The 27,724-nt window shown below is 56.5% G+C and overlaps 1 protein-coding gene across 1 annotated transcript in view; it reads left to right on the plus strand.

Annotated features, from left to right (window-relative positions):
• The first annotated feature begins 868 nt into the window (after positions 1-868).
• Positions 869-27,724, plus strand: part of Fyco1 (FYVE and coiled-coil domain autophagy adaptor 1) — a 60,064-nt gene continuing 33,208 nt past the window's right edge. Inside the window, exons 1-13 of the mRNA XM_010624387.3 lie at positions 869-979; positions 6,843-6,980; positions 8,370-8,476; positions 10,312-10,437; positions 13,635-13,741; positions 15,003-15,146; positions 18,953-19,043; positions 20,357-22,627; positions 23,464-23,556; positions 24,108-24,226; positions 25,065-25,232; positions 25,595-25,744; positions 26,338-26,549. Of these exons, the coding sequence (XP_010622689.1) occupies positions 6,926-6,980; positions 8,370-8,476; positions 10,312-10,437; positions 13,635-13,741; positions 15,003-15,146; positions 18,953-19,043; positions 20,357-22,627; positions 23,464-23,556; positions 24,108-24,226; positions 25,065-25,232; positions 25,595-25,744; positions 26,338-26,549 (3,643 nt within the window). The 5' untranslated portion in view covers positions 869-979; positions 6,843-6,925. The remainder of the gene's footprint in view (positions 980-6,842; positions 6,981-8,369; positions 8,477-10,311; positions 10,438-13,634; positions 13,742-15,002; positions 15,147-18,952; positions 19,044-20,356; positions 22,628-23,463; positions 23,557-24,107; positions 24,227-25,064; positions 25,233-25,594; positions 25,745-26,337; positions 26,550-27,724) is intronic.

Raw genomic sequence — 27,724 nt, forward strand, 5'->3', positions numbered from 1 at the left:
CACACACACACACACACACACACACCCAGGAGCCTGATCATGGTACCTGTGACATGGAGCAGGAAATTGAGTTAGCAGAAGAAAAATTTAGACCAAAAAACAGCATTCCAGGCAAGCACTCTGCGGGCATGATGGTGCTGAGCTGCAAGTCCCCGGAAGAGCCCAGCCTGGTGCTGGGCAGCTCCACCACAGGCAGAGGTTACGGAGGAGCTGAAGGCACTTCCGGAGCTGGACCTGCGGCCCAGGTGCCTCTCCAGGGCAGCTGTAGACCTGCTCAGGAGCAGGCTGGGGCACTCAGAAGCCTTGGCCATTGAGGGTGTTCTTCCTCTTTCCCACGACAACAGTCCCCACTCTCTCCTTGTGAAGGAAGGTAAAGGGCACCTCCCCACATGGCACCTGATCTAAAACAAGGTAGGAAGAGGTCAGATAACTTGCTCAGGATAGACAGGTGGCCTGGAAATACAAATCTGGTGAGCTGAATATATCTTGAACCTCACTCAACCGTGGTCTTCACTGAGCCAGCCTGGTCTCCTTTACCTCCCTTCTGCCACACAGCCCCATGCTCTGCCCTCCGGGCTGGGCTGTGTCCTGCTGTGGTCACCTCCCTGCAAGAGCCAGCGGAACCAGACCCAGCAGTCCCATCCCACCCTAGATGACCCGCGAGCCACACTGGGAATTGAAGAAGGAAAGGCTGCCATAGCAAGATGTCCCATCCCAGTGGCTGCTTCTCTCCCCATGTAGAAGCCAGAGGTCCATGATCCTGGGTCTTTGCAGGTTGGGCTTCTCCAGTGGCCACCTTTTTGTTGCATCCTCATATGGCCTTTTGTCTGTGCTCACACATCTACGTGTTTCTTTTGTATCCCAAGTTCCTCTTCCTGTAAGGACAAAAGCAGATTGGATTGCAGTCCGCCTACATGGCCTCATTTAGCCTCCTGCACCTCTCTGACGGCCCTGTCTTCAAATATAGCCACAGTGCAAGGTAAGAGTTAGGGCCTCACATGAGAACAGGAAGAGTCAGGGCACAGTTCCATCCCTAACAGCAGTGGTAATGGAGACAATGTTTACGTTGTCCTGGATGGGTGTGAAGGCTTCTGGATAAGGCTTCCCTGGGAGACAGAACAGTGGTGCACGTGTCCTTTCCTGGCTAACACCAGAAAGTCTGGAGAGGAGTTGGCAGAGGAGGGATGGGGACATCAGGCAGAGGGCACGGAGCATTGAAACCCCACAGAATGGCCCTAGCCACTTCCGGACAGCCCAGGGAGAGGACAAAAAGACAAGTCATGAGGTGGGAACATGTCTGACAGCAGTCATCTGAGCCCACTGGACAGTGAGGGCGGGGGGGTGTTTATAAAGAGAGAAGAGGACACACCCTCCCCTCAATTTTCCCGAAATAGGCTCTTCTGTGCACTCGGGGAATAGTAGTTCCAAAGATTTTCACAACAACAGCAATACAGCTTGATTCTTGAAATGCATTCTTTTAGTCCACATGAAAGTAACTGATGCTTAACAAAGGAAATTTAAAAATCAGAGTTTTTAACAGTAAATCTACCCACATTCCCGCCATTGGCAGATTTCCATCATTCATATTTTTGGTACATTTCCTTGCCTCACAATGTCGTTCAGTTTGTAGGCAAGGATCTGGTTTCATTCATTCAGTTGTTCGTTCATTCTTTCAGCAAGCAGCTTATCTTGAGGGCCCTCCCTGTGCCGGACTGGGCTAGGTCATAGGAAAATGATGAGTACAGAGAGGGGAAAAGTGATGAAATGAGCCATCCCTGTGCTGGTGATGGCCTCAAAGCTGGGAGAGGAGACTCCGAGGGAGGCCTGCTGCTAAGGTGTGGCATCATGGGGGCGTGTGGTTTCATGTCTCACACATTCGTTTATTTTTATCAAAGCACTTCACCGGCCGCAAGGGACTGTTGTGTGCAGTCTTAATGGGTTATGCTTTCTGTAGTGATTTAGAGCTGCCAGTCTCTGCGCTTGGAGGCAGGGCTGTTGGAAGCTGCCTGGATCATGGGACACTGGACTTGTCAGCTGGTTCATCCATTCATGAGTTCAGAGCTGAACTTGCTATTAGGAGCTGGGGCTGGTTGGGATAAACCGGTCACTGGTGTGTGATCCGGCAGGGTGTATTCTTGTTACCACCTCCTCTTTGCTTCCTGGCTGCATGGGGTGAACAGGCATGCGGTTTCTCTTTTGGAAACAGCTGACCATGGACTGAACCCACTGGAACCATGAGCCCAAATAAACCTGTCCTCTCTGAAGTTGGGGGTGGGGGGATATTCTGTCCCAGTTATAAAGCATTGCGTGTTTCTCCCACTGAGCGCAAGTTCCCTAAAGACTAGGCCTGTGCCTATGGGTCTTGTTCACTCCTGGGTCAGACTTGCCCCTTCACAGTGGTGCCCACACCACCTTTTGCCTAGCTGGCAGTTTGTTAGCACAGGAGGTCACCAGTGGCTTCCTTGAGGCCGTGATTATTGGCTGTGTCATATTCTATCAGCTGCAGGTCTTAATTTGTAATTAGCTAGACTAACCCTCTTGACATTGGGCAGGAAGGTCTCCTGAGCCTTTGATTTGGGAGAGCTGTCATTTCTCCCTGCCTGGGTGGGGTCTGTGCTCTTTGGGGCAGTAGATGCATCACTGGTCATGCAGTTGTCTATGTATTAGCTCTGGAGACTGCCTAGGTTGTCACACCTGTCATCCTCACCCTTTGGTCCAGTGGCAGGACCTTGGCCCACAGCCCCAGGGATGGACATGTGGCCTCTCCCTGGACTACTACTCACCTCCCTTGAAGCCAGCCAGTGTCTCTAAGGTCCTCATAGCTCCTCCTGAGCTCAGGTCCTTGTGACCCTGCTCTCCTAGGTTTGTGGGCTGGAATTGTGGAGGCTTTGTGTGTGTGTTTTTGAGGAAGTGACCAAAGACCCTACTACAGTGGGGGGGAGTGTCAAAAGAAGGTTTGAGAAGCTGTGGCGAAGTCCCCAGGCTTCATTCCCTTTAAGAGAGATCAAAAGCAAGAAGGGTGTTGAGGAAAGAGGCCCAGCACGCAGCTGGTGAGCACTTTAATTGCCAGTTGCAGGGGCTGGGCTACCTAAAGAGCCTTTGTTCACCATGCAGACGCCTCCCCACCGTGCTGGCCTTGGCAATCCCACGGGCACTGTCCAAGCCACACTCCTGGGCTTCCAGTGAGGTGCCTGCCGGGCCACTGCCTCCCACCCTCAGCTTCCGGGCAGGGGACAGCAGGATGAGCCACAGGTACCAGGCAGATACGCCTTTCCTGGTGGTGGTGACTCCGTGGGCGCCATGGGGTGTGCTGGCCAGGACCCAGCAGTGGACACATCCAGAGGCTGGTTGCTTCTCAAACTGTCCTTGTTGTGAGTGCTCCTTTGTGGTCAGGGTGGGGTTGTCCGGGACAAGGGAGGCACTGGGCTGAGCCACGCCTTCTGGGCCACTTCCTCGCTCCGGCAAGGTCGGCTTCCACCTCAGCCCTCCTCCCTCCCACTCCTCCTTCCCTCACGTGACTATTCAGACATGGATTGCTCCTGCCGGGGCAGCGTGTGCAGATTAGTCAGGAGAAGCTACGTGTGTGAGTCAGTGAGTGTCTTTGCGACTCCATCAGGGACGAACATGCTGGGCCTATTGGTGAAGGCGTGTAGGGCAGCTGAGGGTTTTTCTGATATCTGAAAGAGCTCGGCAGAGGACAGTGAGAAAGGACCCTGTGTCCCTGCAGTGATCGTGTGTCCTGCCGGGTGCTGCGGTGTCTGTGGCCCTGTACATGGCAGTGCTGTGTCCCTGAGTTCGGAGAGCACTGTGCTGACTGGTGCTGGATATCAGTCCGGGGCTGACTGGCGCCAGAGCTCTCTGATCCCCAGCCAGGGGGCTGCCCAGTGACATGGGACAGTGACCGCGGTGTGCAGAGGCTCACAGTGACCCGCAGGTCTGGCGCCCAAGTTCTTACAGCTCTCTGGAAATCAGCCTGTGCAGTCGCACTGTGACCTATAACCCGACACCAGACAGGCACACTGCCTTGCGAAGCCAGTCAGACTGACACACGGGCAGCGCCAGGCTTCAAAGGGGCACCTTGCCAGCAGAGGTGTGGTGGCGCATGTCTGTCGTTCCAGCCTTCTGGGAGGCTGAGTAGGAGGTCCCCAGGTTTGAGCCCATCCTAGGCAATTTAGCAAGACTGTGTCTCAAAAAGGGTGGCTGGCTCAGCTCAGTGCAAAGGCCCCAGCTTCAGTCCCTGGTACCACAGAGCAGACAAACAACCACATTTCCACCTGTGCCAAGGCTCTGGTTTGTGGACATGGTTCCCTCAGGCAGACTCCCTTGGGATGGCTTCCAGCAAACCCTGCTGGTTGTCGGTTCCTGGGGAGGCAGAAGTGCTGTTGCCCGCCCCTGAGTGTGCCCAGTGTGGGGGGGCTGGGCTTCCCTGAGGCTCGAGGTGAGGCCACCCCCATCCTCGCCCTCAGACCCTGCAGCAGGGGGGCCAGCCTGCTCCCCTTTCTGGTCACCTCTTTCTCCAGGCCTGGCCCAGTCCGTGGCTGTCACAGAACACCAGTCACCCTTTCCCTTCCCAAGTAGGACTAACTCTTCCCTGCCCCAGTTCCCGGCAGTTTTCAAAGCTCTGTCACAGGCTGCTTTGGTATTCCAAGTTACAGTTCGGTTCTGTGTTTTGACAAACGTTTGCCCAGTGTGTAGTCGCAGAACCACTTCCCGATGAAGACACAGACAGCGCCCCGAGCTCTCCAGCCTCACAGGTCTGCCTTCTCCCCAGCGCCCCGCTTGCTGAATGCAGTATATCCGGGGTCTGGACGCAGGGCCTCCTAGTGGCTTCTCCCAGTCGGCGCTGGAGGCCACCCGTGCTGTGTGTTCCTGTCCACCCCTCCTCGTGGTGGGCAACCGTGGCCCGCACTGGCCCTTCCTCTTGGCCTCGCAACCAGGACATCTTCCCATCTGTCTCCTTGGACAGCCGAGTACCACCAGGCAGGATGGGGCCTTGTGTGCCTCAGTGTCCACAGCCTGCACGGAGCCGCCCCGATGAGGGGCTGGACAGCTGGTGTTGGCAGTGATTCCCAAGTCCTCCCTAGGCTGAGCCTCTCTCTCCAGGGCCCGGCGCTGCCTGTCTGGTCGCTGTGCTCTGCTTCTCCTGACCCACTGCCACCTCCATTCAAGGTCCCTGGCTCGGCTCGCTAAGCTCCCACGTGACCTGGGACTGTGGCCTGGCCGCCTCCTCCCCTGAGGCCACAGAAGCCCTCGCTGGGCTTTGTTCCATGGAGTCACAGCCTGTGTGGTGGCTTGGTGGTTAAAAATAGGCCTAGGTGGCTCTGTCCTGTGACCACCTGCCCTGCCCCACACTGACCCCAGGATGCCCGTGTAAATATTTGGGGTTGCACGTGGCTGGGGCCTTTTCCCTTCCAGGTCCCCTCGCCTGGCTCCAGAGCAGGTGTGAGGCGCTGGGAGTAGGAGGCAAGCAGTGGCCTGTGTTGGGCACACTCGGGGCGGTGGGCGACTCCCCTGCACGTCAGGTCTCCGTGAGAATGGAGAGCGATCACGGGTACAGGCGCAGCGCTGCGCACAGCTGCCATGCTCAGGGCTCCCGCAATGTCTCCCATCTGTGGTCTGCTTTTGCCGGTGAACTTCAACTGCCCTGGTTGCTGCCCACAAGACGTGGCCTGTGAGGAGCCGGAGCTGCGTGGCGGTGTTTACCACTGCCAGGGGCGCTGACCGGAGAGGTTTACCGATCTGGTGGGGTGAGGGCCGGGAGTCTGTGCTTGACTCTAAGGCAAGGAGGGCCGGGCAGCATCACCCAGGCCCATGGCGCAGCCAGGTGCTGTTTGAGGACAGAGCGGTGCGCTTGTCCTCAGGGCCTGCATCCTGGGCTGGGATTGAATACAGACGGCTGGGGTCAGGGCCGGGGCCCTTGGGGTCAGAGGAAGGCGTTCCACACTGCGGGGAACTCATGGGGTCGCCTCGGGTGAGGGGAGGACGTGGTGTTGCTGAAACGAGGGGCCGAAGGGCCGGTCCCGTGGGTTTGGTAAGTGCGCTGTCCCGCTTCTGGTGCACGGCCTGGGAGGCGAAAGTTAGTGTTCTGCTTGAGACCAGAGCCAGGCTGCAATGTGGCCTTTGAGCAGCCAGGGCGCAATAAGCCCGATTCCTGCACTTACCAGTGGGAAGAGAGAGAGTCTGAACTCGTGGGGCCCAAACACACGTCCAGCCCTCTGTCCCAGGAGCTGTCTCATCTTTGTTGGTCATTGCCCACCACCATGACCTGAGTTCGCATTAACAGCTGCCGAGCAGGGGACTCCCCAGCAGGAGAGAGGACTGTAAGCGAGCCTAAAATAGAAATACCTGGCAGCCGGTGGGCAGTGGGCCGCACCCCAGGCTGGGCCGGCCTGTGGGCAATGGGAGGCTGCAACACCCCCACAAGGGCAGCACGTCCCTGCCTGGCCACCAGGCTGTCCTGTGCGGAAGCCCTGAGGGTACATGCCCTGAGACACTGCCCCTGCACAGGTCCCGGCTCTTCGGGAAGAGGGTGCCTGGGGAGGGACCACCTGCACCCGGCTTTCAGGGCCTGGTCCTGGGGTAGGTGCTCAGGAGCCACAGGGGCTTCTCTGAGGACAGCTGGCTAGCCAGTCCTGTCCTGGGGAAGGTTAATCTGGCTCCTCGGTGAGCCACAAACCGGGTCGCTGGGTCTGAGTATAAGTGCACCAGAAACAAAGTTGGGAGGCCAGGGGCCCAGCTTCTTGTCCAGGGAGGCTGCCAGGTTTGTGACTGGTGAAGGAGTCCCCTAATGTTCTTAACTGTGTCTCTGACTGCTCCCTCATGGCCTCTTCTTCCCTGGGCAGGTGCAGCATGATGTGTGACAGCTGCTGACCAGGAGCCACAGCCCCAGCCTCTTCTGACCACGCGGGCACGAAGGGAACTCGCCATGGACTCCAGCAGCACTGAGGGCCAGCTGCAGAGGATCATCCGTGACCTGCAAGGTTTGCCTGCTCTCAGGGAGGAGCCGGAGCCAGGATGCATGACACTGAAATATTTGGGACCCTGTGTCCCATGTATGGGGCCGGGAGCACTTGCCCGTGCTTTCATGGGACAGGACAGGCAGTTTGTAAACAGTCACCTCTGTGTCTGGTTCCAGCGTGGGAGGCTCACACTGCCTCCTGCTGCGGGCTTTGGTGGCTTCTTTGGTGCGAGCAGGAGGCTCAGTACCTGTTAGGCTTGTTTTGCTGCCCAGCCTGGTCCCAGCTGGCAGCTGCCCCTGTCTGTGACACTCCCAGGCCGGGCCTGCTGCCCCTGGTGTCTCTGTATGAGAGGCTGAGACGTGTGGCCCAGGTTGGGGTTGGGAGAGGCAGGGCGCGGGCAGAGCCGCACCCAGGGTTGTAGAATCAGGGGAGGCAAGTCGCCTCCCCCTGGGCAGGCTGTGGAGCCCAAGGTCACCCTCTCCCATGGTGTCCCCGTTTGCCAAGACACGAGCCAGAGGTGACACCTCCCCCATACCTGTGTCTACGGGGACACGTTTCTAACCCACCAGTGGGCAGACACAGAGCAGCTGTCCACGTTCTGAGGCCTCGAGCCAAGGCCGGCGAGATAGCAGTCACTTCCACAGGTAGGCCGTGTCCTCCTGCTGCATCTGGGCAGCCGCAGCTAGCACAGGCTGAGGATCCCTGCCTGCCATGAGCCCCAGAACTGTGGAATATTTGCAGATTCGCCAGTTGTGCACCCTTAACCTGAAAATCTGAAAGCTGAAGTGCTCCCAGATCTGAAAGTTTTCTCATGTCTTATTTCTGGGTCGGGCCTTGGCCTGCAGTGGTATGTGGGGGCGAGGCACCGCTGTGCGCCTGTTTCCCAGGTCCTGGCTCAGTGAGTCCCACATTGGGCCACTGTAAGTCAGCTTGCCGGGGTTACTCCCTTCTGTGAACGAGGAAAGGCACAGAGAGGCTGAGTATCTCATGCAGTCACACAGCCACACTGGAGCAGAGCCCGCGCCTACGCACCCACAGCATGGCCCCGTCCACCCTCTTGACCCTGTTGGAGAGCTGCTCGCCTCACAGTGATCTGGAAGCAGTGGGGGAGAATGAAGAGCTGGGGTCCTGGTGTCCCCTGCAAAGGCACGCCCATGTGACCAGGGGGCCCCAGTCAGGCCGTACCTCGGAAGGTCCCACACCTCCGGTTAGCCGGGCACTGGGACCAGCCTTTCCCATGGGCCTTTGGGGACGCACCAGCAGCCACATGGACATGGCACCCTGGGGTGCCAGGCAGGGGCGGCTGAGAACTGTCGGACTCGGACCAGGGCCTGCCCCGCACGCTCGCACACCTTGTGCTTCCTCCTTCCATGCTCCCCTCTGGTCACGCATCTGTCTGTTGTCTTGAAGACGCGGTTACAGAACTGAGCAACGAGTTTAAGGAAGTGGGAGAGCCCATCACCGATGACAGCACCAGCTTGCACAAGTTCTCTTACAAACTCGAGTACCTGCTGCAGGTAAGTGCTGCCTGCCGGCTCTCAGGCTGTGGTCATCAGCGGGGGGACAGAGCTGTCCCCACTACAGCACCCCCGCAGCGTGTCCTTCATGGGCGAGGGCTGATGGGGCACTCGGGGGGCTGGGAACTGAGAACAAGCCCTGGAGGTTGGATGTCGTGAGGCCGCCCACAAGGCCCGCACAGCCGGGTCTTCACCTCAGGAGGCTGCCGTCCCCACGAGAATTGTGGAAGCTGGGAGCCTGTCCCTGGGTAGACCCATGTGTAGGCGCCTGCTCCACCACGCGGGCAGCCTGCAGGCGGTGGCCTCTGCGACGGTTATGCAGACGCCTCGCTGCAGAGCCGGCTGTGTGACGTGCACTGGGCTCAGCGGGCTGTGTCCGTCCTGTCCTTCTGGGTCCTGCTGCTGGGCACTCTCCTGTTCTCCTAGAGGGGCTCCGGGGCAGCTCAGCCCCGAGGCGCGAGCTGGAGCTCGGCAGATGTGGAAAACATCAGCTGGAGCGGGCAGGAAGGAAGCAGCCAGGAGTTATTTTAGGGCAGTGGTACTCAGCCTTGTGGTTTTTTTCTTTTCTGTTTTTACTTTGTTTTGTTTCAATTTCCTAACAATCTATATATATTGCTTTTATATCAGAAAAAAATATATTAAACATAGATCCGTCCCCTCGTTTTATAGTCGTCCTCCTCCAAACAGGAGGAGAGGCCAGCGGTCGGGGGTTAGGCCCCGCGTGGGCAGGCAGGTCCCCTCAGGCCACTGGCCCCCCCTGCGCAGTGTCTGCTCCTGCTCTGCCCCCTGTTAAGCCCATTTTGGTTTTGGATTTGAAATGACTCAGCTGACATTTATTCAAGTTTGTTATGTGGGCATTAAAGCAGTATAGAAACTTCAGAGTTGAGTATGTGAAATGAAATAGCATCGCCTCACTTCCTCCGTGGGGCGCGTGTGCGGTCTCCATGTGGACCCGAGCTTCCCTGGAGCGATTCCACGTGAGCGTTCCCCACTGTGCTCTGCGCAGAGTCCTTTCAAGGGACGGGTCTTCAGGGTGTGTCGTGGATGGACCCATAAGGAAGAGCATTATGCAGCCATGAAGCCGGATGAAAACGTGTCCGTCCCAGGAAAGAGGGTGGGACTTGAGAGCATCATACTGAGTAAACTAAACCAGACTCAAAATACAGTCGAAAATAGGCTAGAAAAGATGGAGGGAGGATGGGAAACCGGGTTGATGCTCAGTAATGGAGAGGGGAAGGAGGGGAAGCCAGGGTCGCAAATGACTGAGAGTGCTGTGTGCACATGTGGTGCCCAAGAGAACATCACTGTCCACGTTACGCACCCATTGGTGTAAAACAGCCCTGTGGGGCGGCTGTTCTCCCTAAATCTCACTAGGTGTCAGTCTTTGAGCCAGCCTCTCACAGCCTCAGTTTCCTCGTCTAAAAATTGGGGATTAAAACACCCTCATTTTGTGATTGACATAGCCTGATTTGCCAGTAAATAAAAATAATGCCTGTAAAGGGCCTCCCAGGGACTAGCACCTGGGAAGCTCTTGTATTATTTTCTTTTGTTTTGTTTTTGTTTTTTATGTTTTAGGGTACCAGGGATCGAACTCTGGCCCTTGGGCTTGCAAGGCAAGTAGCAGAACCAATGAGCCAAATCCCCAGCTTTTGTTTTATTTTTGAGACAGGGACTCACTGTGTAGCTTAGGCTGGCTTCAGACTTGTGATTAATCCACCTGCTTCAGCCTCCTGAGTTCTGTGGCTACAGGTGTGCGCCACCTCGCCTGGCTTTTCAGCCTTTAAATAGTGGGGTGAAAGGCCGGGTACTGGACCTCCTCTCTCTCCCTCTCCTAGTTCGACCTGAAGGAGAAAGTCAGCCTCCTGGGCACCAAGAAGGACTACTGGGACTACCTCTGCGCCTGCCTGGCCAAGGCGAAGGGGGCCAACGATGGGATACGCTTCGTCAAGTCCATCTCCGAGGTAGGCGCCCCTTTGTCCCTGGTGGCCTTGGGCTCACAGGTGGGGAAGAGCAAAGGTGTCCAGCTGTGGCTCACTGCAGGGCAGCCACCCAAGTGTCTGCCACAGAGCAGACGGCCTTGAACGTCACCCGCTGGGCCCTCATATCTCTGCTCGTGATGCCCTTGAATGGCATGGAACAGGACATCTCTGCCTTTTTAAAAAGACATTTTCTGAGCCAGGGAGGAAGGCTGAGGCAGGAGGATTAGAAGTTCCAATCCACCCTAAGTAACTTAGGAACTTAGTGAGACCATCTCAAAATGTAAAAGCCAGAAATCTGAAAGGGCTGGAGTGAGGGCAGTGTGAGGTCCTGAGTGCAATACCCTGTGCTGCAAAAAAAGGAAAATCATCTTCTGCCTTCCCTGCAGCGTGCGCAGGAGGCTGGGATTTGAGGGGAGACTGAGGTAGGAACCCACGGCGTTTTTGAACCTGCCAGGATCCGACTCCACATCAGCTCTGAGCCGGAGACAGCTCTGCCACTTCACGCGGCTCCAGAGCAACAGGGTGCACACACTTTGGGGCCCCGCACTCCTGCCCACCTGACTGGGTCTCCACGCTCTCCTCAGCCTGGCTGCATACTGGGCACAAGGGGGCCCTGTGATCGGGGCCAGGCGCCCTGAAGGCCATAGTGAGGCCCTTGGGGGCGGCTCCTGCCAGGGCTGCAGTGAGCGCGTGGGCGGAGCTCCCCGGCTGTGCCAGCTGGACCAAGTGTCTCTTCTGTAGAGAGGATGGGGCTGATGAGGGCACCCGGGCTGGGTGTTCTCCACCCGCCGCACCCTCTGCCCTCTAGGCCTAAGGGGTGTTGATGTTCATGTGATCCGGGCCGCATGAGGCATGCGTGGCCCTGGGAAGAAACCTGCCTGCCCAGGGAGGCTCCTCAGCCACGTCAGAGCGCGGGCGCCTTGCCTCTGGCTGTGTGACGGAGCAGCTCCAGCCTGGAAGTGGGTACTTCCGATGACCCCACTCCCAGAGCTCCCAGACACACGCTGAAACAGCTGAGGTGGGCCACTCTCCTCTCCCTTTTTCATGGTGCAGTCGGCCTTAGACAGCTTGAGGCCACAGAATGGACTTTGTGGAAGCAAACGCGTCCTCGCTCACATGTGGCCGGAGCAGCCTCTGCTTCCCCAGGGCCGGTCCCTCCAGTCCCTCTGGGAGGCTCGGTGGGGCTGCTGGGGACCCGGCTTAGCTTCCCGACCAGCGCCTGTCAGGTCTTCAAGCCAGTCAGTGACACATGGAGGTGAGGAGCATTTGTAGGACCCCTGGCCCTTTGGGCAGGAGGTGGCCGTTGGGCTGAAGCAGGGAGAGTTATTGTAAGTTCCCAGATGCTCAGAGGGGTTCTGTGTGGACCTTGTGTCCCCACAAGGATTGGGGAGCAGTGCCCATCACGCCCGGGGGATGCTCGGTGCCCTGCATGTTTCCTGTCCTGCACCGCTGCCCTGTCACTGCTTGGCTCTGTGCACTGGCGCTGATTCAATGCCCAAAGCATTAAGAGTTAAGGAGCGAAAATGGACCTAGCATCTAAAATAGTGAAACAAAAAGGCCATGGGGTCATGTTCCTTCTTTGTACAGAGAAACTAGTATTGTCCTCCTCCCCAAAGGATGTATAGGGTACATTTTAAAGCTCCTGTGCGTATAAAGAGTTCAGCTGATCAACTTGATTATAAAACATAGCCTCAGATGTTGGTCATTTAAAATGCTTTCCTGTTCTGAAGTCTGTGGCATTGGTCAGAGATGCTACGAGTGAGGACAAGGAGCTGGCAGACAGGGCTGTCTGGTGGGTCCCACTTAATTCTGCAGGACGTGTGGGCGTGGCAGGTGTGTGCCTGGATGTGTGTGCACCGGTGTGGGTGTGAGGCGCACTCACTGCTCTGTGAGCCCTGGCCTCCCCTCACTCCTCAGGAGGACTTGGACACAGGGTGGCGTCTGTCGAGTCACCTGTCAGACCCTGCGCTGCTGCTGGTCTGTGGCAAGTCTGACCACTGCCCTCCTCCCCGGAGAGTCCTGAGAAACTCATCAGAGAAATGGCCCACGGCTTCTGTAGCTCATGAGGCTCCACACTTTTTACTTTTCGAAACTGTGTCGTACTGTGGAGCTCTGCCCGCAGTGATCAGAAGGAAGAAGGAGAGCCACACTTCCGGTGCCACATCCTACGAGTGTTCACAGCGTGTTAACGTGCCGCCAGCCACACCGCGCATTTCCTGTCTCCGTCGCGGCCACTGGCTTCTTTACGACGGGAGGTGCCAGGACCTGTGGTAGTCAGACCCCTGCTGCCCCCCACATTCCTGACCTCGGGGGAGCCTCGGCCCCGCAGAGCCCCCGCCGGGGAAGGTGGGCTTCGAACCCCTTTCTCCTTCTCCCAGGGGAGTGGACCTGAGTTGGCACACTGCTCTCAAGCGTCCTCCATGCCGTCCTTTACTCCTTTGTCCTCTTGCCACATGCAAGGCCCTGCTCTGGGAGCAGCTGCGCAGTCACCACCCCTACAGGTGCCCGAAACCTTGGAAGCCTCAGGCTTGCAGGAGAGGTTTCAGGACCCCCATCACCCCTGGACACAGGCTGGCTGACACCCGAAGAGAAACCAGTCCACAGGACAGTGTTGCCAGATGGGGACTGTGCTGACTGTTATGGAGACAGTGGCAGGGGTTACCCATCCAGCAAGATTTAAAAGCTGCCCTCACCCTGCCCTACCCAGGCCATCGCTTTCTGCTACACGTGGTCTGCCAAGCCCCTAAGGCCTCTTCCCCGACCTGTTTCCAGCACTTTAAAAATAAGCCAGCGTTCACCCAGCTGAGACTGTCCCTTCCGCCACAGCGTACATCTAGGGTGGCTCTGATCTCCCAGTTAAATTGGGCTTCATGTGACGTGGAGACCCTGATGGCGCAAGGAGGGCGGATACAGTGTACAGATCCCAGTGGTCTGTGGGAGCTGGCACAGATGGGTCCCCCTGCGCGTGCGTCCCGGAGCCGCAGCTTATTCTCATGGGAGGCCAGCGCCGAGCCCACCCGCAGCCACCTGGTGTCCTTGAAGGGTCACACGTGGGGTGTTTGGGGTGGCTCCGGACGGTGTGTTCTGCCCGGGCCTGGCTCCTGTGGGCCTCCAGGAAGCGTGTGCTCCAGGGCGGCTGACAGCGCTTCCCCTGCTCTGCTCTGCTCTGTTCCTTCCAGCTGCGGACGTCTCTGGGGAAAGGAAGAGCCTTCATCCGCTACTCCCTGGTGCACCAGAGGCTGGCAGATACCTTGCAGCAGTGCCTCATGAACACCAAGGTCACCAGGTAGGCGCATGCCACGTCCCTCCTTCGTAACGGTGACAGCGCAGCCTGGTGCCCCTGGGCGGGCACCTTCCACGTCCGTCCTTCCCCTGCCCTGCCCACTGCCGTCCTGGAGCATGGGGTGGGCACCCCCGACTCGTCCCTGGTGCGGAGGGGCTGGAATGCCACAAGCCCTGTTCAGCTGAGGCTCCGAGCCAGTTCTGACCCCAGATGCCCGATGGGCATGGACGGACAGGTGCAGCCATGGCTCCCAGCAGGATTGCTGGCAGGGGTTTTAACTCTCTGAACCCAGCCTCAGCTGCCACTTGTGGCCCTTGCCCGCCAGGGTATCTGGGCTCCTGGAGACGGAGGGGCAGCCAGCCTTGAGGGCTGCTGTGGTCAGGACCCGGCTGTCCATGTGTCACCCTCCGTGTCACTGGCACTGCACCTGGCAGGGGAGGGGAGGGGCAGGACAGGGTGCAAAGGAAGGTGGGTGTCAGGTGGACACTGCAGGCCACTTGCCCGTCCGTGAGCTCTGCCTCGCCTGTCCCAAGGAGTGCCCTAGGTAATCAGAGAAATCATTTTGTAATCGCAGAAGAAAACAGTAGTGGGAGAATGTTTTGTTTTGCTTTGTCCCCTTTAATATTGATTTGCCGGAAGACATAGTTGTGCGTGTGACGGGCCTCATGCTTGGGTGTGGGTGGGTAGGAGGGTGACCTGTTCGAGATGTGTGGTGAGAAACCATCTCCATAAGCAGCTTGACTTCATCTGGCCACAGACAGCACCAAGTAACCCTCCACCTCCTTAGTGGTGTCGGTTTCTATCTTGTTACTGCGTGTGAAGTGAGCCGACCACTGTCTAGTGCACAAATCACGTCTCTGGGTAGAGAGTTTGTGCCTTGGCTTTTAACTGGTGTCTGGGCAGAAGTAAGCAGCAAGTCCTGCATCTCATGTCGAGTTCTGGAAAAGGAATAGGAGGCGAGGTTCTCGTTCAGAAAGGTGGCCCCTTTCGTTCCCCCACAGTTGCCCGTTCTTGGCAAGTTTGAGAGTTAAGCTTTCCCACAGCCCTCTGGGGAAATAGGTGTGACATAAACAATAAATGCATAAACATCCAGATCAGCGCCGCAGTTTCCCTGCAGAAGAGCAAGGTCCTTGGAGTTGCCTGCTCCTGCAGTGAGAATGAAACTGGTCCTGTTGTGTCTTCAACCACTTTAGCCGCCCCAGTGAGAACTGAGGAGACTCACTCTTTCCTGCCCCCCTGACCCTCGTTGCATCTCCCCCTGCAGTGACTGGTACTACGCGAGAAGCCCCTTTCTGAAGCTAAAGCTGAGCTCTGACATCGTGGGCCAGCTCTACGAGCTGACTGAGGTGCAGTTTGACCTGGCATCGAGGGGCTACGACTTGGATGCCGCTTGGCCGACATTTGCCAGGTACCTTGCAGAACCGCTTGGAACCTTAAAGCTCAGTTAAAGAGATGTTTGAGTCTTTGAAAAGGTTGGAGGCAGGTTTACTCGTCAGCCGCATCCAGCTTGGTGGCTGTTGTCTGCTAATTCCGCAGTTTGCTGAGTCACGACAGAGATAACATCTGAATGCTCCAACCATAAACGGATCTGACTGGAGAGATCTGAGAGGACGGGTGTGGGAGTAGGGCCAAGAGCGCGCGTGGGCTTTTTTTCCACTGAGTTCTTACACCGTTGTCACCTCCTAAACTTCACGAAAGGGAGTGAAAGCTACAGTTTGTGCCATGAGGCTGGCCCAAAAGGTTGCTGTGGTTTTATCCCTTTTTGTTCTGGACCCTGAGTGGACAGATGTAACCAAAGCCTTAGGGCTGGCAGGCAGCTGGCCGGCCCCCACTGCGGTTATACACAAGCCGGAAGTCACCACGTGGTGAAGAGAATTTTCAAATTTCAGTACTCGTGTTATTTTAAAGAGGGAAATACTCTGAAGATATAGAAAAGAGTATGATAGCCACATAGTGACCACCAAGACTTAAGAGCCAACGTTTGCTGTGCTCACGTGTCCTTGTTTAAACTTTAATTTTGAGTCACAAAAGGTTGCAGCAAGAGTGCAGAGTATTGATCTGCCCTTTTCCCTGATCCCTCGTGGCTAATATTTTGCTGCAAGTGTTTCATCACTCTTCCTCCTTCTCTTTCTCATGGGCTTGTTTCCTAAGCCATCTGGACCTAAGTTACAGACTTGATACCCTGTTCCTGCAGGCACTGTGTCTCTAAAGATGAGAGACTTCTCTGACCTCAGGACACTTAGTAAAATCAGGAGAAGGACGTTGACTGGATGTGGCTGTCTAGCCTGCAGAGATTGTTCATATTTTCCGGAGCATCTCAGCAATGTCTTTTAAAGCCAGGACCCAATCCGGATTCACAGGGTACAGTTCAGCAGGGGCCTCTCAAAGCCCCATCCCCCCACCCCACCACCCCACCACCCCGCCAACTTGAAACACTTTCTCTGTCTTTGCCTTTGCCAACATTGGCATTTTTGAAAACTACGGGCCAGTTACTTTGTAACTTGTTCTTTCATCTGAGTTTGTCTGATGTTTCCTCATTGGATTCCGCTTAAGCCTTATTTGTGGAACCTCAGGGCTGTGTCCCTGTCTGCATTCTGTCCAGAGGCACATGGTGCTGATGAGTTTCATGTCCATTGACCATGATTCCTTGGTGAAGGTGGGGTGGACCGGGCTTATCTTCAGGCAGTGTTGACGAACCTGTGGCACTCATGCCGCAGCAGGCTGTTTGTTAGTTGTAACAGACAGTTCGGTGATAACAAGGCCCTAAAAGGTTTGCCATCACTGTCTTAAGGTTGCTGTTTCTCCTTATATGATTGATATGTATCTGACCAGAAGATACTTTGAGAATGTTGTGGTCCTCTTCCTCTTATGTCTTTCTGCTCTTGGTTTTAGCATTGGTTAATAAGTTTTACCTGAAGCATCCGTTACTGTCAGAGTAACCAGCGTGGTTTTCCTCTTTCATTATCAGTTTTCATCCTATACAGGGTGAGCTTTTCCTTCTTCTGCATTGATCTGTTCATTTAAATTAGCATCAGCATAGATTCTTATTAGACTCACTAGGGTTACACTCTGCCACCGTAGTTTATTGTGAGACTTAAATTGGCCCATATTTGGCCAGTAGGAGCCTTTTCAAGCTGGTCCTTGCAGTGGTTTTATCTTATGCCTGATACTTGTTTTTTATTGAGAAATAAAGCACCATGGACCAAGCCCCAGCCCAACTCACTGTCGTCTTCCCCCTCCTCTGCACCCTGTGCCCCCACTGCTAGATGTCCTCTCTAGAGTGGGGATCCAACCGGCCGGGCCCCATACACCTGCCAGGGCCCCAGCCCTGTTGATCACCTCTTAACCACCACTCACACCAGAGGTCATTACAGCCTCAGTGCAGTTGATGTGTCTCATGTCCAGATGGTTGTATTTTTACCATGTGTGCATCCATACGTGTTTTATGACTGCATACAGTTTTATTCTGTGTGTATTTTTAAATTCTATGCACTTCGGACCCTAAGATAGCTGCCTGTCACATCTTGCCTTTCCATTTGATGTTGCTGCCAGGGGCTGATCAGACCCTCAGATACCTGTAGGAGGGAGGACAGGGAATGAAGAGAAATACTTAAAGGAGGAGCCTGCCTCTAGTGGACAGACTCCGTAAACTCTGCAGTTGACACACTTATTAGCCAGCAAGATGTGCAGGGTGGGCAGGGGTACTTGTCCTGGAACAGCAACCGACCGACCGCAGCAAGAATGGGGCAACAAAGAATGAGGGTCAAGTCAGTCCTCACAAAGGGAGCAATTAATGTGGAATAAGTCCTTCCCCATACCTGGGTTCCTGCATTCTTTTCTTGCATTGTCCTCAGCAGACGTTATCTTGCCTTAGGAGCACTGTGATTGTGAGCTTTCCCCACACAGCCAGGAAACATGTGGCCTTCTGTGTATTTCCCCAATTCCTAAAGCAAGTCACACCGGCCTCAGGACTACAGGGCCTGCAGCCTGGCCCCACCAGACTGTACGTGTCATGGCTGGTCCTCAGCACATTACTTTGAGACTTTGCCTGCATTTGCATGTGGGGTTCCATGGCTGTAGAGCCAGGGTGTGCAGATCTTAGCCGATGGCCAGTGGAACACAGCCTCAAAGTCTCCTTTCGCGTTGTCTGGAGCTGCTCTGCTACCGCAGTGGGAGGAGGGAGTGTAACAGTCACCACTGCATGTCTGGTTCCAGGCAGTGGAGAGTTGGGCTCCTTTCCTTTCTCCTGGGGCACCCTGTCCCTGTCCTGTGCACCCGGGCCTCTGTCTTCAAGGCAGACACTGACAAGGGAGCGGCTGGGATAGAGACAAACAGAGCAGCATTTTCAGGTTTTGGAGCCAATTCTGCTGGTAAACATGTGATTAGGTGGCCATGTTCCTACTGCACACGCAGGAGCTGCCACATGAGCCTGTAGTCCTAGGCTTGTACCATCCAGCCAAGGTTTCTGTGGTGAGGGAAGGTTCCAATGTGGTTGTGTGAACCACCGCGGCTGTTCACCTGCATTTTCTGTGTGCAGTAGAAGGTGGTGACTGTGCCCTAAACACAGTGTGACCCTTTGTACCACCTCTGGGACAGGTGTTGAAAGCTCAAGGAAAACTTCACCCCCAAATTGGAGAATTCATTCACTCAAATCTTTTTTGGTGATGGAGAAAAGCCCTGGTGTTAGAACCATTGCAGCAGAGGCCTTATCACAGACCTGTAGCTGTGCTCTTTAGCTCTTTCATGGAAGGGTTGGGTTTTACCTCTTCAAAGCCACCCCACCTGGGGGCACTGTCCCTGTGCCAGTCCACTCTGTACGGACTGTGTCAGTCCGACCAGGGGTTTAGTGAGCTCGTAAAGTTGGAGGCTGAGAGGCTTACGCAGCGTTGCGTAGCCCTGGCAAGGGCCCGTAGCTGTCTCCTTCATGGTGAGTACGGGGCACAGGGTGCAGGAGCAAGAGATGTCCTCTCTAGACTGGGGAGCCCGACAGGCCGGGCCCCTCACACCTGCCAGGGCCCCAGCCCTGTTGATCAAGGTCTTACCACCTCTCACACCACCGCCCGAGGAGCAGGCTCCCGACCCGGGAACCCTGGGGACACACTCCGGCTGCACCCACACCGTGGTAGCCCCTAGTGACCACCTTGGCCACCGTGTGTCTGTGTGCACACACATTCACTGTTCTGAATACAAGTCCATCTGGTCTGTGGCCCTCAGGAGGACGCTGGCCCCCGGCTCCTCTGCGTATGTGTGGAAGGCCCCCAGCCGGAGCTCCAGCATGAGCAGCTTGGTGAGCAACTACTTGCAGGTAAGGCCAGGGGGCTGGGGTTTGTCCTTGGCCCTAGCGACTCAAGGGTGACGTCCACAGAGACCTGTTAGAGCCAGCACAGTGCGGTCCTTCAGGTTACACCTGCCATTTCCTGGAGACTGGGTTTTTACAGCCAAATAGAATTTAGGCCATTTTAAAATTAAAGTGTTTAAAAAGATTTTAAAGTCACTTAAAAAAGCAGTTTAGCACCATGGCTAAAAGCCACATCTTTACCCTGTCACCCACCAGCTGTGTGGCTAAGAAGAAATTACTTAAGTTCTGGAAACTTCGGCTCTCTCCTCCATAAGATAGGATAATAAAAGCCACCTTGCTCGTGAACAAGGGAGTGTGACAGAAGCATAAATCAAGAAACAGTAGATAGAGTTCAGTAATTTTGTTCAGAGATGTGACTGTACCATAGCTTTGTATAATTTTGTGGAAATTGATCAGCAGTATACAAAATGAGCATTAAAAACAGAAGATAGACCATCCTTTTACCTCATTTGGTGGTATAATCATGCCAGGTGTTATGGGTCTAGTGCAGCATGTGAACCCCAGTTTAAATATAAGGGGTAACTGAAATATGCAGTAAACTTTAAAATCTGTTGCTATGAAAGACACACTGCTGTGAATCCCCCTGAGAAGCCTCCCCTCACTTCAAACGCACTCCTCCCATGGTCCGCACCGCTTTCTGCAGCAGCTCTGGGGTCCTGTTTCCTGAGGGTCTTCTGAGGTGTGATCACAAATGCAGTGACTGACCGCTGCTGCCGGGCGCCATCCAGCGGAAAGACAGCTCGGGAAGACTCAAGGCCGTGTCCTTGTGCGCCTTAGTCACCAGACCTGGCACCATGTGACCCTTGGCTCTCCTTCAGAGTCACAATAACTGTGAGAGGTCAAGGTGTTCTATCGATGAGGACGTCGAGGCAGCCAGGACGGCAAAGGGAAGGGGAGTGTTGTGAGGAAGATTCATGGCAAAATGTCTTACTGTAATAATTTTAAAGTTTAAACGTTTAGGGCCAGGGATTTAGCTCAGTGGTTCCGCTGCCTGCCTGATAAGCGCAAGGTCCCGAGTTCAGCCACTGGTACCAAAAAGAAAAAAAAGTTTAAACATTTGCCATATTTTTTTATTATGCTGCTGACCTCTGTGTGGCAGGTGCTTTGAACAGAGCTCTAGCCCTTTGAACAGCTTTGTAGACTCACCTTAGGTCAGGTAACTCCCGTATTTTTACTTCTGCTTTTGTTAGACTTTAGCTTCTCTGAGTAGCAAGTTAGCTTCCTCCCAAAGCACTTGTTTTTTGTGTTCCCCACTGCAGACCCAGGAGATGGCTTCCAACTTCGACCTAAACAGTCCTTTGAACAGCGAGGCCCTGGAGGGCTTTGACGAGATGCGGCTAGAGCTGGACCAGCTGGAGGTGCGGGAGAAGCAGCTGCAGGAGCGCGTACAAAAGCTGGAACGGGAGAACCAGGAGCTGCGGGCCGCACTCAGCACACAGCAGGAGCAGCTACAGGTGGAGAGGCAGCAGGGACGCGCTGCAGCAGAGGACCACCACCACCTCGCAGGCCTGGTGGCTGAGCTCCAGAAGCAGTGGGAGGTCACCCGGGCCACACAGGATACTGTCAGGGAGCTTCAGCTGTGCCTACAGGCCCTGGAGCGAGATACAGCCAAGGAAGAGGACAGCTCCATCCTGCAGTGCCTGGATGCCATGCTGCAGCCCCTGGCACGAGAGCTCAAGGCTGCCCGGGACTCCCTGGGCGAGAAGAACCAGCTTCTCTCCAGCCTCTCCGACAGGCTAGCCAGGGCTGAGCAGAGGGCAGACACGGCCTTGGACACAAAGGGGCCGCAACAGTCCATCCTAGCTGACTCGGCCCTGAAGCTCCAGGAGCTGGGGGCGAAGCTCCAATCGCTGGAAGCGGAGAGCACCAAGGTCCAGGAGCTCAACAGGCAGCAGAGTGCGCAGCTGGCCACCGAGCTGCAGCTGAAGGAGGAGGCCCAAGCTGGCCTGGAGCACCAGGCGCAGGAGATGGCACAGCTCCGAAAAGAGCTGTCCAGGAAGGGGCAGGAGGCAGCCCAGCTCCAGCAGCAGCTGCAGGAGTCGTTTGCCCACTCAAGCTCACTGGAGGAGCAGCTGGCAGGGCTGAGGAAGGAGGAACAGCTGCAGCGGGAGGAGAAGGAGATGTTGGTGCAGGAGGCCCGGTCGCTGAGCCGGCAGCTGCAAGTTCTGGAGACTCAGCTGGCACAGATGAGCCAGCATGTGGGCGACCTGGAGGAGCAGAAGAAGCAGCTCATCCAGGACAAGGACCGTCTCAGCCAGAAAGTGGGTGCGCTGGAGCAGCTCGCTGGGCCAGCAGCCCCAGAGTCACCTGTGGCCAGTGAGCGGGGTGAGGCTCCGGCCTCCCCAGTCTCCACCCTACCGGAGGAGGGGCAAGGGGACAGTGCCGAGGTGCCAGCAGGCGAACAGGAGGAGGGCCTCCGCCGGGCCAACCGGGAGCTACAGGGGGAGCTGCAGAGCATGGCGAGACGCAACCAGACCCTGGAGGGCAAGCTGCAGGCCCTGCAGGCCGACTACCAGGCGCTGCAGCAGCGGGAGGCGGCCATCCGGGGCTCCCTGGCCTCCCTGGAGACTGAGCAGGCCAGCATCCGGCAGCTGGGGGAGCAGATGGAGGCAAGCCTGCTGGCTGTGCAGAAGGCCAAGCAGGCCATGAAGGCGAAGGTGGCCGAGAAGGACGCTGCTCTGCAGAGCAAGGAAGACGAGTGCCGGCAGCTGCGGGAGGAGGCGGCGCAGTGCCGGCAGGTGGCGGAGTCCCGGGATGCAGATCTCAAGGTCCTCGCGAAGGAGTGCCACCGCCAGGCCCAGCTGATCGAGGCCCTCAAGGCAGAGCAGGGCCAGCGGGATGGGACCACCCAGCTGGCCCTGGCCCAGGCACAGCTTGCTGTCCACCAAGGAGAGGCCGAGCGGCTGCGGGCCGAGCTGGTAGACCTGCAGGCCAAGCTCCGGGCAGCCCTGGGCGACCAGGACAAGGCACAGAGCCAGCTGAGTGTGGCCGAGGAGATGCTGAGGGAGCACAAGACACTGGTGCAGCAGCTGCAGGAGCAAAACGAGGCCCTCAACAGGGCCCACGTCCAGGAGCTGCTGCAGTGCTCCGCAGCTCAGGAAGGGCCGCCGCGGGAGGGCGGGGCCTCTGCGGCCCGGCTGAGTGAGCAGGAGCTGCGGGCCCTGCGGCAGGAGCTGGACCAGGCCACACGCAGCTCCGAAGAGGCCCGGCTGGAGCACGCTGAGCTGCGGGAGCAGCTGCACCGGGCCAACACGGACACCGCCGAGCTGGGCATCCAGGTGTGCGCCCTGACGGCCGAGAAGGAGCGTGTGCAGGGGGAGCTCCGTGACTGCCAAGAGGCCGCTTTCCGTGAGCGAGACGGCCTGGAGCGCCAAGTGGCAGGGCTGCTGGAGGAGAAAGCGAGCCTCCAGGAGAAGCTGACGGCGGCCGAGCAGCAGGCGCAGAGCCTCCAGGAGGCTGAGCACCAGGAGCGCGACACACTCAAGTTCCAGCTGAGTGCCGAGATCGTGGACCACCAGAGCAGGCTGAAGGTAACCCCAGCTCCACCTGGCCCGGGCAGGCCTGAGGGGGCCAGGAGTGGCAGTCCCTGCAGCCACAAGACAGGGAAGCCAGAGAAGGAACTTGGGGTGCAGGTGCACACCTCACTGCCAGAGCTCCCAGCAGCCGCTCTCCTTGTAGGAACACATCAGGGCAGGGCACTGGAGAGGCGGCCTCCGCCCGGCCAGTTAAGACAGTGTCAGATAAGACCAGCTGCCCAGACAGTTTTAAAACGAGCAGCCATTTAAAGGGCAGGATGTCTTGTGGCTGCTTTTGAGATCTCAGCAGATGTGTATGCCTGTACCCACATCCCCGTGTGGCTGTCATCAGCAGGAGCTTAGTGGCGACGTCCACTTCAAAGCCAGCTCCCATCCGCTGCTTTTTCCCTCACACTCTTGTGCCCAGCCCCACCCCCGGCTGTGTAGGTGTCAGGGGTCCCTGCGGAGCCCCAGGAGTTTCAACTGCCTTGGTGATGGCCAGGCTCTTCTAGGGCCCTCGGGCCGGGCAGAGCTCTGAGGTCAACAGTCCCTGTGCCCGCCAGCACTGGTCGGTGTGATCGAGGTCTCTGCACACTTCGGCCACTGTGCCCCTGCAAAGCTCCCTGAGGCTCGTGGGCCGCTTTTCCCATTGCAGAAATTGGATTCTAAATTTGAGGACCAAGCTGAGACACTCTCATTAGTAATCTCAAAAGTGTCTTGTTACCAGGAGCTTAAAGCCCAAGGAGCCAGTTTAGAAACAGTGGTGGTTTGTTTTTACCCTTTGGGGTGATGAGGCGGAAGGGGTTGTGGAGCAAGGACCCCTCTCTGATGTCCCTTCTTGTCCTTCCCAGGCTGCCACCGAAGAGTGCAGGAACCTCAGGGCCCAGCTCAAGCAGCAAGGCCAGCAGCTATGGGCTGCTGAAGAGGCCATGGGCAAGCTGAAGGTAGCATGGCCCGTGTGCACCACCCGGGGCTGGGCTCTGGTTTGGGATCAGGGAACCATTCAGCAGAACACTCGGGAAGGCCTCCCGTCCCCAAGCAGTCAGCAGTTCAGACACCCTGTCACCAGTTGTAGACACCCTGGCTCAGTGTCCTGATCCCTCACTCCTGGCCAGAGCTGTCAAGGTGGCCAGGGGATCAGCCGCTTCCCTTGGCCATCTCCTCGGGCATTTTCAGTCTCTGGCCAGCTCAGCGCTGGCCTCCAGCACCACCTGGGCATTCGATGCTTTTGTGGGCTCCCCCGGCCCCCCAGCCGCCAGAGCCACTCATAGTCGGTGCTTAGCTAAGGGGTGTCACCATCTGGCTCGCCGTGAAAGGTCCTGAGTTCGATCCCCACTACCAAACAAATAGTCTTGACCTTAGCCCCACCACCAGCAGCAAACACAGAGTCTTCCCTTAGAAGTGACCCCGCTGGCTTGGCAGAGGCACGCCAGTCTCTGTGCGTCTGTGGCAGGCGCGCACAATCTGAGTGCCTTTTCCCACTGTCCTGTACTAGGCCACCCAGGCAGACACAGCAGAGAAGCTGAGCTGCGCCAGCCGCCATCTTTCTGAGTGCCAGGCTGCCATGGTCCAGAAGGACAAGGAGGGTGCAGGCCTGCGGGAGAGCCTGGAACGGTGAGTCTCTCACAGCACCCACGCAGCCCCTGGCTGTCTTCAGGGGTGTTTGGCGCAGTCATTTAGAAACCCAGCGACTCACACGGGGGCGAGGAAACCCTCACGCAGGAGCAGCCGCAGACCCAGAAGCCCAGGCCGGGGATGCCGGCATCTGCCCGCTTCACCTGCTCTTGGCCACTGTCACTTTTGTTTGCTTCTTACCTGCAGCAGGATGCGCATGAGTGCAAACTTTGGAAAACTAGAATGAGACAGAAGTGCACGGTAACCATGCTGGGAAGAGTAGCCGCAGCATTTAATAGTGCATCAGATTTTAAGTACTTCGTACGTACAGGTTGGGTACCCTTAATGCACAGTTTCCACTGAGCCCCACAATGCCTAGAACAGAATTCGGTGGGCCTGGGGGCTGCAGGTAGCAGACTTGTTTGGGCCGGCACCGTGGTCCATGCAGAGCCCCAGAGACTGCGAGGGGCCAAGTCCCCCTGAGTAGTGCACCTCCCTTCTTGTCCTGACTGATCTTGCTCTCCCCGTCACCACGCAGACTCCACTCAGCTTCAGTCGCTGGCCAGGAGCCACGGGTCAGAACTCAACTCACTTGGGGTGCTCCCAGCAAGCCGGCATCACCCCGCCCTCCCAGATGCCACTTTATGACTGAGGGCAGTGGGGAGGGCCTCGTCCTGGGGCCTGGGACCATGCACAGATGGCGCCGAGAGCCCCACTGTGGGGAGCGGAAGGTGGGAGCAGCTGGGCCCTCATTGACGAGGCCACACTGGGTCCAGGGGCCCGGGGCAGCGGGGCAGCAGGGCAGCAGGGCTCAAGGAGAAACTTCCCCCCTGCCCAGGACCCAGAAGGAACTGGAGACTGCCACCGCCCAAGTCCAGCAGTACTGCAACAGACTCCGCCAGGAGGCAAGCGAGCGGGAGCGGAGCGACCAGAAGATGCTGGCGGACCTGGATGACCTGAACAGAACCAAGAAGTACCTGGAGGAGCGGCTGATAGAGCTGCTCAGGTGAGTGCCAGCCCACGCTGTGGGGCATCTCCAACCCTCTGTCTTGTCCCCGAGAGACAGTGCCTGCTGTTTCACGGCTCCTGGGATCCCCGTCCCCTGCCCCTCACTCAGGACCTTCCCCTTCCCCACTGTCCCTCCCTCGACACCAGAGGCCCCTGCAGGACCAGGGTCCTGTTGGTGTGGCACCGGCTTCTCCAGAGAGGGTGGAGATTGGGCTTTTGTGGGAAATCTCCTCTTTAAACATTAGCCAGCATTCACAACTCTTCCTTTTAACTTTTTAACTCATTGTTAGTCTTCCAAAGTGAAGCTGGGTGCTTCTGTTGTTCCTGGGGATTCCTCCTCCTAATGTGGTTCTGCCCCAGGGACAAGGACGCGCTGTGGCAGAAGTCCGATGCCCTGGAGTTCCAGCAGAAGCTCAGCGCTGAGGAGCAGTGGCTCAGGGACCCGGAGGCAACCCACTGCCTGGACTGCAAGCGAGAGTTCAGCTGGATGGTGCGGCGGCACCACTGCAGGTCTGGCAGCACCCGCAGGCCATCCCCACACTGGGCAGGGCTCTGCCGAGGGATGGGGTGGCCGAGCGTCCGCATTGCCCCTGGCTCGGGGCACAGGCACAGAGGGTGTGTTAGTTGGGTACTAGCTGGAACTCAGGGCTCCCTGAGAGGTGCGGGCAAGGATAAGGAGACCCCACGTGTCTCCTACCCAGAGACCAACCGGCTGCAGAGAGCGGGGTGGGCGTTCTGGAGCCCTGTGGGGAGCTGGTTCATGAGCTCCTCCTGGGAATCAGGCAGGGCCTCACCCTACCCCCACCCCGGGGCCCTGAACAGTGGGTGAAGATGAGGGGCAAGCAGGTGGGACGGGCAGTGCAGAGTGGCCGGCACTGCAGGGAGGTCTGGGGCCCTGAGAGTCTGAGCCCCAGCCTGGTGTCAGAGGAGGTAGGTTCGGCCGCATGTTCCCTCCGTGCCTCCCTGGACCTCAGGAGTGAGCCATCTTCCCCCTGACCCTGCCATGCTGGCTGTTGCAGAACCTTACGTAGTGCGCCATGGCCACACATCGCAGGAGGCCCCAGCATGGTGTCCTCACAGCCCTGGCCCTGTCTCATCCCCAGGATATGTGGCCGCGTCTTCTGCTACTACTGCTGCAACAACTTCGTCCTGACCAAGCCCAGTGGCAGGAAGGAGCGCTGCTGCCAGGCCTGTTTCCAGAAGTTCAGCGAGGGCCCAGGCTCGCCCAGCAGCTCTGACTCGGCCAACAGCCAAGGAGAGCCCAGCCCCAGGCTGTCCCCAGCCCACGCTGGGACCCAGGCCATAGGAAGCCAAGGTCAGGCTCCTGTGCACAGGGTTCTCACCCCATCCCCTATAGGCAGTGAGCTCCAGCAAGCTGTTGGCAGTGTCTTCCAAACTTAGGCGTCAGAGAGGTGCTAGAAGTACACTGCCACCAGCCCAAGGCTTTCTTCTGGATGTCTCTAGGATCGAAAGGGAAATAGCTTCCTCCTGATTGGATTCAGTGTGCTGAGTACCAAGGGCCCCCCAGTGGAATGCACCCCACGCTCCAGCCCTGGTGTCCCCTCTGGTTCCCACCGTAACCCCAGACCAAGTGTGCAGCCATCCACGTCCATGGCCCAGAGGATGTGCTGCTGTTCCTTTGTGTCCCAGCGGACCAGCAAGGACATTGTTACATTGGTTTATTGGATAAAGCTCTGCCCACTGGATGGGCGGCGTGTGCTTGGCACAGAATTAGTGTCTTCAAACCTTTTGCCTGTTTTTTAAAATGATGTATTTTCAATCATATCCTAGGTACAAATTTCTTTAAACAGATATGTGCTTTACAAATATTTTCTCTTTGCTTCCAGTGTCATACCTAGCTATGTTTAACCCAATTTTTAAAAAGTCTTGCCTTGTTTTCTATCAGTTTTATAGTTTTAGGTTACATTTATGTCAATGGCTCATTTTTTTTAGTTAATTTTAGGTATTATACAAAGTATGAACAGAGTTTTGGTAGGTTTTTGTTTTTGTTTTTTTGTATATAGTTATCCAATGGCCCCAACACCAGTGGCTGAAAGTTTATTCCATAGAATTGCCTTTGAACTTTCACCAAAAATCACTTGACCTTGTGTATCTGTGGGTCCCTATTGCATTCCATTTAGCTACGTACCTATTTCACTAGTACCATACTGTATGGCTGCTATAGTTTCATAAAGCATTGTAAAATCAAACAGAGTGAGTCCTCCAGTTTTGTTTTTTGTCAAAATATTGACAGTTGTAGATTCATTGGTTTTCTACAGGAATTTGTAGAGTCATTTTGTCAGTTTCTACTCCCGTAAAATCCTGGTGAGATATTAATTGGGATTGCATTGAATTGGTATAGATCAATTTAGGGAAAATTAATGTCTTAATAAAATTAGCTTCTGATCCATGAATATGGTATAGCTTCCCATGTGCTTAGGTTTTCCATTTCCCTCAGTTCTTTTTTTTTTTTTTTTTTTTTTTTTTTTT

This window comes from Fukomys damarensis, unplaced genomic scaffold, assembly GCF_012274545.1.
Source record: "Fukomys damarensis isolate Sample0158 unplaced genomic scaffold, DMR_v1.0_HiC HiC_scaffold_12, whole genome shotgun sequence".
NCBI lineage: Eukaryota > Metazoa > Chordata > Mammalia > Rodentia > Bathyergidae > Fukomys > Fukomys damarensis.